We start from the raw sequence: 9,399 nt of genomic DNA, 5'->3' as shown, positions 1-9,399 counted from the left end.
ATCGACAACAGCTTTGCCCCCAACGCTGGGCGCCTCGTCGCACAGCGCAATGCGGCCACGCTCAGCCTCGAAGCTGCCAACGCGTGCCTTGTGGCGACCAAGGACGCACTTGAGCGCGCCAGGGACGCTTTGAAGCGCGACGTGAACCTCGCTAAAGCCATCGCCGCAAACTCAGGAGTGGTGCGCGTGTTTATCGCGATGGACACCGTGGCGCCGTCGGACGTGAAGAAACGTTGTAAAGAGCTCACCACACACTGTCAGTCGTACAAAGGTTGGCACCGCGAATACATGGAGTATCTCTTGCAAGCAAGGGAATAAAACGAAGCGTGGTCCTCCCCTAGAATACACAACTGTACATTAATAATACACGACGCCTGTGTTTTTTCAGTGCCAGAGTTTTTATTATGGCATCTTTTGATGCAGAATTTCAATCTATTGCCGAAAGACATGCCGCGACGAAGCGCCTTCTGGAGTTGATCGAGGCGGTTCCGACTCGAGCAAAACGGCGCTCAATTTAAATGTATGCAAACTGGTGTTCTAGACGATGGCGACAACCGAATGACCAGCACCGTCAAAAATTATGTTGTACATGCCTGTCTTGAATTTCAATCTAATGCTTCATCGACTTATCTGCGCGCGTGGAGACGGGGTTGTAAAGTGCCTAATTTTCATGCCGGCCTTATAAAGAAGTACTCACGTTTGCAGAAAGGGCCCCACAAGTTTAGAAATATTGTAGTATACCTACAGCGTGACCGAGCGGTTGAACGCGATCGTCTAGAAACTATGGTTTCGAAATGTTTGGAAATAGTCAAGAAAATGATGAAGTGTATGTAGAGGAGATGATGGAACGAGCGATCGAAAGGTCTACGAGAGCGGGCGAAGCGAGAGGGTGAAGAGTTGCTTGATGGTAATGTCCTTGCGGAACACGCGGATCACCGTCTTGTCGACTTTGCTCTCCGTAATGACATGGCAGTGGGCGCGAAAGATGTCGTGGCACAGTAAAATGTTGAAAAACACCTACAAAAACACCAATAGTTGCTCTCCTTTTCACCAAAAAATATGCCACAGAGTCGTTTCTAGCTTCTTACCTTCATGATGTCGTCGGTTCGAAAGAGGAACCGGTTGTCGACGACGACCCATCCCGACGTCCAAATTCCGGACGGCGACGCGTACTTCATGCCTAGGAATGATTTTGCATGTTGTCAAACAAGTCGCAACGTGAAGGGAGATGATGCTGACCTTTGATGAAGAGGTAATTCTCGTGGTACGACATGAGACCATATTTATGGCGCAAGTATTCGCCCTACGAACGCACTTTCACATGGCCAAATATCGCAACAAGTGCAAGTACCGTGCTGCTCTCAAAGCATGTCGCGTTCTCTGTGCTACCCGACTTGCCAGTGGTCGCACCCGTGCCTCCCTACACGAATAGTCCTCTAAATCATGAAATCGCAACAACATGAGAAAATTGTACCGTGTCGGCCGACATGGTCCCGCGCGTGTGCGCGGCTTCGACGAGGTGGTCTGTGAACCGCGCCGTGTAGAAGCGATTCATGGCGCAGTAGAGCGCAAATATGATGAGCGCTACATCCATGATGGTAAAGTCGTCTTTTTGATGCTAAATCAATGCACGTACCGATGTACAACCACGTCATTTCGTTGAAGACAATGGTCGCGTTAAAGTCAAGCTTTTCGTGCCACATCCACATGTCGAGACCCGACGAGTCGGACGGCACGACGTTGAGCATTTGGTTCGCAATGAGCTCGTCGTTGGCCCCTACAGTGACACATTGAATCATGAAAACATTCCGAAAAACAAAAAAAGTACGGGTCAGAATAAAACCGAGACTGGCCACGATGGCTTCGCGCTGCGAGTAGACAATCATGTACACGATCACTGGAATCTAGCAATACACAGTTAGAATCCGTTGGTGACACTGTCGAGACAACGCACCGCGGGGTTCACACGCAGCCGAAAGTTGGTTGCAATGAGCGCGGCGCCCGCGAGAAAGAGGCTCAAGCAGTCCGACTTGATGGAGTCGGTGAGAACATACATCGCAAGCAACTGGTTGCGCGCGTTGCCTTGGTTGTACGACCTGAAAAAAGAAATTTATCCATAAATCCAAGAGTACATAAAATCCAAGAGGACATAAATCCAATGGGATTTATGTACTCTTGATAAAACGAGCCAAAAGCGGATATGTACCATTCTTGAAGCGCCCACCAGCCATCGATCCACCATGCGAGGATTGTGAGAACGCCTCGGAACCCAATGCCCGAGCCCACGGACGGCGAAATGTCGGGAATCCACCAGACGCCGGTTGCGGTGTGAATATTTTTGGAAATGATGCACGCCATGATCTACGACAACATGTCCATTCTCAGTTCAACATATTCGAGCAACATTGAAGACGTGTACCGTGCTCGTAATGATCGTAAACGAGAGGAAACCGCTCACCAAGGCTTGGCCCCACGCCCACGAGTTTTTGATGCGCCCGACGCCTTCGTAGTTGAAGTAGTGAATCGGGTCGAGCGGATTCGGCGACAATTGCCACACAAACGTATTGTAGTTGGCTTGTTCGTTCTGCGACCCGCGGTACATGCCACCATATCCCTAGCCCAGCCACGTTCGACCATATGAATGGAAAAAATAAGTTGAAAACCTGGAGGATCATTTCCAGCTCCGTCGAAAGCACGTAGGTGTTCCACGCGCCCGTGCTCGTGGTCGAGTTGATGTACACTTCGTCAAACGCTGCCGTGTTGAAGGGAAACCCACGCGATGAAAACATGCGGTGAATCGCCACCTAATTCCCCAGTTGAAAATCAATTTTAAAAATCAAAAATCAACAATCGAAGTAAATATACCTCGGTCGACGAGAGGCCGGCCAAAGCGTCACCGGGAGGTATCGTGGGCGCAACTTGCAAGGATGCTATGGTCATGTTGGTGATGGTGACCGTGCCCGTCGGCATCGTGTCGCGCCGCGCCGGAATGTTGGCCATGATCGTCTGCAGCTGAAACGTCACAATCCACTTGAGGTGTCGCTCGAGCAAATACGCCTAGTATCCATGTATCAACTTGATACGTTATTTCTTGAAAGATACCTTGAATGCCGTCGTGTCTTGGGCGAGGCGGCCTTCAAAAGAACAGTCGACGATAGCAATCGCGCTGTTGTCGGTCACACTGGCTGCCATGCCATAGTCGACCATCATGTTTTTCATCAAAAGTGACACGTGGGCCGGTGCGTAAATGCGCTCTGTCGTCGCATTGACAATCGTGGCGCAGCCGTTTGGCTGGAACCGCGTGGCCGTCGCGTCGGTCGATTCTTTCTCCAAGTAGGCCACGTGGTGCCCTGCATTGAGGAGCTAATGAAGCACATGGTGAGCCATCAAAAATGATATAGAAAGTGCGTACTGTCGTGATGCGGTCCTGGACACTAGGGCCCGAGAGCGCCGCTTCGCGGAGCAAAAATGGCATGTTGAACGAGTGATAGCCGTACGACCGGGGCGTGTCGTAGCTTCCAAGCAGCGTCTCGATCGTGCGCACGACCCCCGTCGTGTTGACGACAAAGATGACGGTAATCTACACTTTTAGCATGAAACACGAAGTTAAGGTACAAAAGAAGGTGACACCATACCGCCACGATGGCCGTGACACTGTTGAAGATGTACAGGAACGCCTTGCGCTTGCGGCTCTGCGCCGCGGGTGCGACGACCCCGTTGACGCTCTCAGGTCCTTTCATGCCGCCAAAGACCAAATTCTGCACTGTGGAGATGTATTTTCGGCGCGCCTGGTAAGCGGTTTTAAAACGAGGCGATTGGACAGCCGATCGATTCAAACCTCCAGCGGCAAAGTGGCAGAAATGGCCCAGATTGCACTTATGGCATCGCGGGTCATTTAAACAGCGCGGGAGGCGACAGGACCTTGGAGTGGTCGATAGCGTTGTTAGGAACCCTTCTATTGACCCTTGGGTAAGAAGAGATGCGCACCAAAACCACTTACACGCCCAAGAAGCAAAATCGTTGTGTCAGTGGTCGTCAATGGTCAGTGACGTCGGAGGCACCGCATCAACGCCTTCGACAACGGCAACGTCGGCAGCAGACGCATGCAGGACACTAGTCGCTACATCGGTCTCTACGTCATCTTTGAGGAGGCCAGAGATATCCTCGCCGATGGCCGGCGTCGATGACAGAGCGTTGTCATCGCGTGCACGAGCTTTGGGGGCACTCTTGCAAACGCACTACGGGTTCAATTTGTAGTGGCCAACTACACGTACAAGTTGTCTGATTGAAGGGAATGGTAGTGATGCGAGCGTCGGACGCTGCGACGAAAATGCGTCGAAGGTTACGAGGGAACCATCATTCACAAGAGCGTGGATTCGATTTCTACAGCGAGAGTCATTTCCACACATTCCTTGGAGCCAACACGTCTGGCGATCCATCCAAATGTCGCTCGCCTGTCCACAATGCACTCTTGAGAACCCTCTCGACGTGACGCACTGCGTGTGCTGCACGTCGGCGCTTCCGCCCGACGATCGCATCCGCACGCTGCTGAACCAAGTGCACTCGCTCGCGTCCGAGCTCCACGACGCGCGCGCCATCATCGCGTCCCTATCAGCAGCGCATCGGCACGTATCGCCACCAGTGCCTCGAACCCCACCAACCACCGTTGTCAACGTCAACGCACAGAGCCTCCGACGCATGGGCTACCGTAGCCTGGACGCGTGGTTGGCCGCGTCGCCGCACCACAAATATGTGGGTCGTGGCATGGCGGCGCGCGACGGCAAGCCCGCGATGCCTGGCAGCGTCTGGGGCAATCCGTTCAAGATCGGCCGTGCCGGAACCCGAGACGATGTCGTTCAACGGTACCGGGACTACATAACAGAAAAAATCACGCGCGGGGACGTCGACTTGAGCGATGTGCGCGGCAAGGTGCTCGGGTGCTGGTGCAAACCGGAGGGTTGTCACGGCGACGTTCTCGCCGAGCTAGCCGATGCGCATACCGAATGAAATTCAACTTGTGCTCTTTGAGACTATGCCGTGTCAAAACAGTGAGCGACATTGTCTAGAAAGGGCCAAAAGATCCAGACGGCGACAACGAGATAGATGCCCACGAGATATAACCAGATCCAGACATTCCCGAATACATGAGTTATAAGGTTCGATTCAAAATGCGAACCTGCTGTATCCACCACGGTCTTGGCCAAGAGAGCAAAAGAAGCCTTGAGCATGGTGGGCTAACACGATTCTTGCCCGCAAGTCGGTCTAGCCAGAGAAAATTCGGGTAGAACGAGCAAACACGGCCATGGAAAACCACTTCCAGAAGAGCAACGGGCATTGTAGCTTAGGGGTGGGGTTCCAGCACGCGTTTGTTTCCACGGGACTCGACATGGAATAGCTCCTCCGCCTCCGTGGGCGAACGCTTTATGACTATGTGAATGTGTCTATGGCGACGACGCGTGGTCTTTCCAAGAACGTTCCAAACCAGAATGTTGATCGACATGAGATTTTTTTCGTGCAGTGTGGTTCTGTTCTGCGTGGTTGCTGCTGTGTCGAATCTCAATTCGGTCCACAGCCTTTCGCACACCTTGACCACACCACAGAGCCGGACCACGCTATTGCGTGCGTCTTTGTTGTCCAGAGCACCAGACACATACTGTATGCTAGTACATCACAACGACAGGTTGCATTTGTTAAAGCCGAGCGTTTGCATTGTCTTTGTCGTCTGCGCTCTTCTGCACCTTGATGGCCAACATACCAATGGCTTTAGATGAGGAAAGCAATCCGTGTTAAATAAGAGGTGTCGTGCCCTACTACGAGGCGATAGTTAAATAATCTTGGCGCGCGCCATCGGAGCTGCGTCCACCGGGTCGGCAAGGCACGTTGGCGGGCTCAGAAACACGCGGAGCAGGTCGGCCATGCGTGCACTGTCGCTGTCCGACGCCGTGCGTTGAATGTAGCGAAGGAGGTTGACGAGGTAGTGTTCCAAGTTGCCGCACATGCCCTTGATGACGAGCATGTCGCGACGACCAAATAAGTGTTCGCGCGGCAGCGGAAAGTGCACGAGCGCGTCTGCAAACGCGGCATTGTTGGCAGCCGCCGCCAAAAGCGCTTCGTGGAGCTGGCGAAAGTCGGCGATCGTGTGGTGCACGATCCAGCGGTGCGTGGCGGTCGCGACGCGGACATGGTACACGACGTCGACCTTTTGGAAAAAGAGGAATTTTTTCGAGTTGGCTTGAATGACGCGGCTGCCGTTGATGCAGCACTTCCATTGTGGCCACGCGGCGAGGACCGTGCTGTAGTCGTCGAGGCTGGTGGCACTCGTGAGCTTCTTTACGGAATTGGCGGTCGCTTGCATAAATCGCGTCCAAATGGAAAATGAGGTGTGTGGGTCCACCTGCTCGATCGTGATTGGCGCGTGCGTATTACAGCATGGTGTCGGGCCTATTACACCTGGTAGAGTGTCCAACGCCATGGTTTTTCCCGGCTTTACGATTCAGTAGCGATCTGGGTGATGCAAATGCATATTTGTATACAGCGTGTTTGTATTAACTACTAAAAAACGAGTGTAAAAATGCATGGAAAATACATATCCGACGACGGCGAAAAAACACGGAAACACAAAGCCATGACAATACACTTGGGATTTGTATGGGGGGCCCGCGCCGCCCGTCTTTGGGATGTGCCCGCCGGTTCCACATCGTTTTCTTGTGTTGACCAGAGTGGGCATGCACCCATCGGACGACCAAAGGCTCCTGGCGTCAGTCTGGGACACATACACTAGGACGGAGGCCATCGTGCGTGCGGCGCGATGTGGCGCGACCCATTACACGAGCGCTCGTCAATTGCCAGCATAGCAGCAGTCCGCCGTCGCTGGCCGAATCGCCTTTGGTATCTTTACAAGGCAGGATCCAGCGAAATACGATTTCAATTTTTTGAAAAATGCCAGAATAGATCAATAGAATAGATGGTGCAAAGTGGGGCTGTATCAATGGCCATTGGAACGGGCGTGGTCACCGCACCTGCACGAGCGTGCGTAAGCATTGGGATACCTGTCGTTTGGCGGCGATTTAACGACAACGCCACGCTCAAGATGGCCGTCAACAGCGTCTCTATAACTACCGGTACCGGTACAGTGTATAAATACTCGGTGCATCCATCGTTTGTCGACGCGGCGAGAACATCGCCGATGGTCGGCTGGATGAGAACGAACTTCATTTTCTTGTGATTTTCCTCTGTTGATTTCTCCGGTTCCCGGCGTGATGTCTTCAGCACTGGATAGTACATAGTATGCGGTCCTGCGTATTTCGATGCTGCAGTGCCTTTGCACGAGCAGTCGATCCGCCACGACACATGGGTAGACCGGCACTAAGAGCCGGTGACTCGGTCTTCATCGACCCGACCATCTGACGAAACGTCACGCTACTAGGCCGAGCCACCATTTTTAATACTGTCGCGAGATCCAGGTGAGTCTGGACTGTGGACGCCAGTGCCGCTGCAAGAAAGCAAGGAGGTCGGTCATGCTTTTGTATGCTTCGTCCTGTCGAACGTCTCTCAAGCTTTGGCCTCTCGAAAGCACATGTTGGGTCGTCTCTCGTTGCTTTCACTCCCGTTCGAATCGTCCCTCGTTTGAATAGCGGTGGCACTTTGTGCAATCTGAACGTGGCCTACTGACAGCGGCTCTAAGAGGCGCTTTGTAGGGCGACAGCAGCTTCTGAAAGGCTGAACGAGGCTCATTCAGCAACACGGACGATGGCTTTTCGGGCACATCAACGCAAACGCTTTGGCGAGCATGTCAGGACGATCAGAAGCGTAAGCAAAGGACGCGGGGCTGCGTCACGGAGGACAACTTCCGTTGAAGAAAATGGTCGGCGGTTCTGTTGAAGCAACTCAGATCGCGTTGCGGCGTAGATTAGGAAACAGGTCGCCCAATCATGTGTCAACAACGACCACCTATCCGACACCCGTGAGGTCGCACGCTGCAAGGAGCGCAGAGACCAACTGCAGCTTCACGCCCACGATCGACATCGTCTTTGTTGCCTTTGTCAGATATTGCCTGGAATGCCGCTCGACAGGTTTTCAAACGACAAAGCCAACCAGCGACGCTACGTGGTCACGTTTGCATGGCTCGGATTGGTTATATATTGCCGATTTTCGCCCAATCCGGATGCGGTTTTGGCTCCATTTTTTAAGCCGGCTCCTAACCGAGGCGAACTGCTCAAGGAACTGTGGCTCCATCGTCATTCATGATTGGCCACCACCGTAGCATACCCGTATACGGTACATGTACTACAAGAGGCTGCTACAATTGCCAAGTTCCTCGATCCAAGGTGCGCGCGTGATACTACGAAGCCCGAGTTCCAGGCCGAGCGTCAGATCATCGAAAATAGCATGCGTCGGCGTCAACTTGCGAGACGCCGATGTTTTGCCCAGCGACAAGGGCGACGAGCTCAACCTCTTCGGCGTCTCGGCACCAACGACGTGAGGTTCGACAACTTCGAGATCGATCGCTACGCTGCGCTGCCCCAGGTCGACAAGGACGAAGATATACTCGAGTGGTGGCGGTCGCACAAGGTCGTGTGCCCCGTGCTGTAGAAGATTGCGATGGACGACCTCTCGATCCCGGCCACGTCGGTGCCGAGCGAGCGAGCGAGCCAACAAACTGCGGCTAAGCGCGTCTTCGAAGGACGAGACAACCTTGGCGACAACATATTCAAGGCCCAAAAGTGCACGCAGTTGTGGCTGCAGCTTGCAAAGGCGTTGGACTTCCCGCTCCCAACCGACTACCTACTAGTACAGGCACTCGACGACTTCAAAGCGCGCGTGGACCTCTTGGAGATGGCCATCGAAGACCCCGTCATCCAGTACTACCTTGATGGCGATATTAAGCGCGAATAAAGTACCGGAGTTGATTACTGAATATAAGTTTTGCGACTCTGAACACGAACCGTTCCTGCTAACTCGAGATCCCTCGGTCTCCTCGGCTCAAGCCGTCCAGCTTGGTTCGGCTCGGCTCCAAACGTCAACGGTTTTGGTTCCATTTTTCCAGCCGGCTCCTAGCCGAACCGGACCGTGAAGGGGCCTACAGTAATTGCAAGTTAAAGCGAGATGGCCGACAGCGGGCGCCAGACCAAGGTGGTTCGTCCGACGCCGCCAGACGCGCTCGCGCTTCCGCACGTCGTCGAGGCCATTGCCATGTGCTTGAAGAACCAAGAGGACTTTAGCAGCTTTCTCTACGCGCTGCCACACTCACTCTGGACGCCGGCGCTCTCGGCCTTTCTCGACTGCGCCACGGACCTGCCAGCATCGCTCGTCGCCGACTGGCCGCGCATTGTGCTGTCTACCATGGCGTTTCCACCTTTGGTCTTAACGGTGCTCGCGGCGACGCTGCCGCTGCGACCA

General features: G+C 53.6%; 3 protein-coding genes across 3 annotated transcripts; 1 reads left to right on the top strand and 2 right to left on the bottom strand.

Annotated features, from left to right (window-relative positions):
- Positions 1-864: 864 nt before the first annotated feature.
- SPRG_19639 (hypothetical protein) lies at positions 865-3,740 on the bottom strand (the record flags this gene model as incomplete). Its single annotated transcript, XM_012343480.1, has 15 exons — positions 865-1,017; positions 1,089-1,180; positions 1,240-1,303; positions 1,352-1,420; positions 1,475-1,584; positions 1,637-1,777; positions 1,829-1,904; positions 1,955-2,096; positions 2,207-2,361; positions 2,420-2,614; positions 2,664-2,804; positions 2,866-3,057; positions 3,103-3,363; positions 3,413-3,580; positions 3,636-3,740. The coding sequence occupies 15 exons, from the start codon at positions 3,738-3,740 to the stop codon at positions 865-867; spliced, it is 2,064 nt and encodes a 687-aa protein (XP_012198870.1).
- A 703-nt stretch (positions 3,741-4,443) lies between these two features.
- Positions 4,444-5,007, top strand: SPRG_19638 (hypothetical protein; the record flags this gene model as incomplete). The annotated part of the gene is made up of 1 exon (XM_012343479.1): positions 4,444-5,007. The coding sequence occupies one exon, from the start codon at positions 4,444-4,446 to the stop codon at positions 5,005-5,007; it is 564 nt and encodes a 187-aa protein (XP_012198869.1).
- Positions 5,008-5,824: 817 nt separating this feature from the next.
- Positions 5,825-6,355, bottom strand: SPRG_19637 (hypothetical protein; the record flags this gene model as incomplete). The annotated part of the gene is made up of 1 exon (XM_012343478.1): positions 5,825-6,355. One exon carries the CDS (start codon positions 6,353-6,355, stop codon positions 5,825-5,827), a length of 531 nt encoding a protein of 176 aa, XP_012198868.1.
- Between the last annotated feature and the right edge of the window lie 3,044 nt (positions 6,356-9,399).

The sequence above is a fragment of the Saprolegnia parasitica genome (genome assembly GCF_000151545.1).
Source record: "Saprolegnia parasitica CBS 223.65 unplaced genomic scaffold supercont2.13, whole genome shotgun sequence".
NCBI lineage: Eukaryota > Oomycota > Saprolegniomycetes > Saprolegniales > Saprolegniaceae > Saprolegnia > Saprolegnia parasitica.
This window is presented reverse-complemented; position numbering and strand designations above follow the sequence as displayed.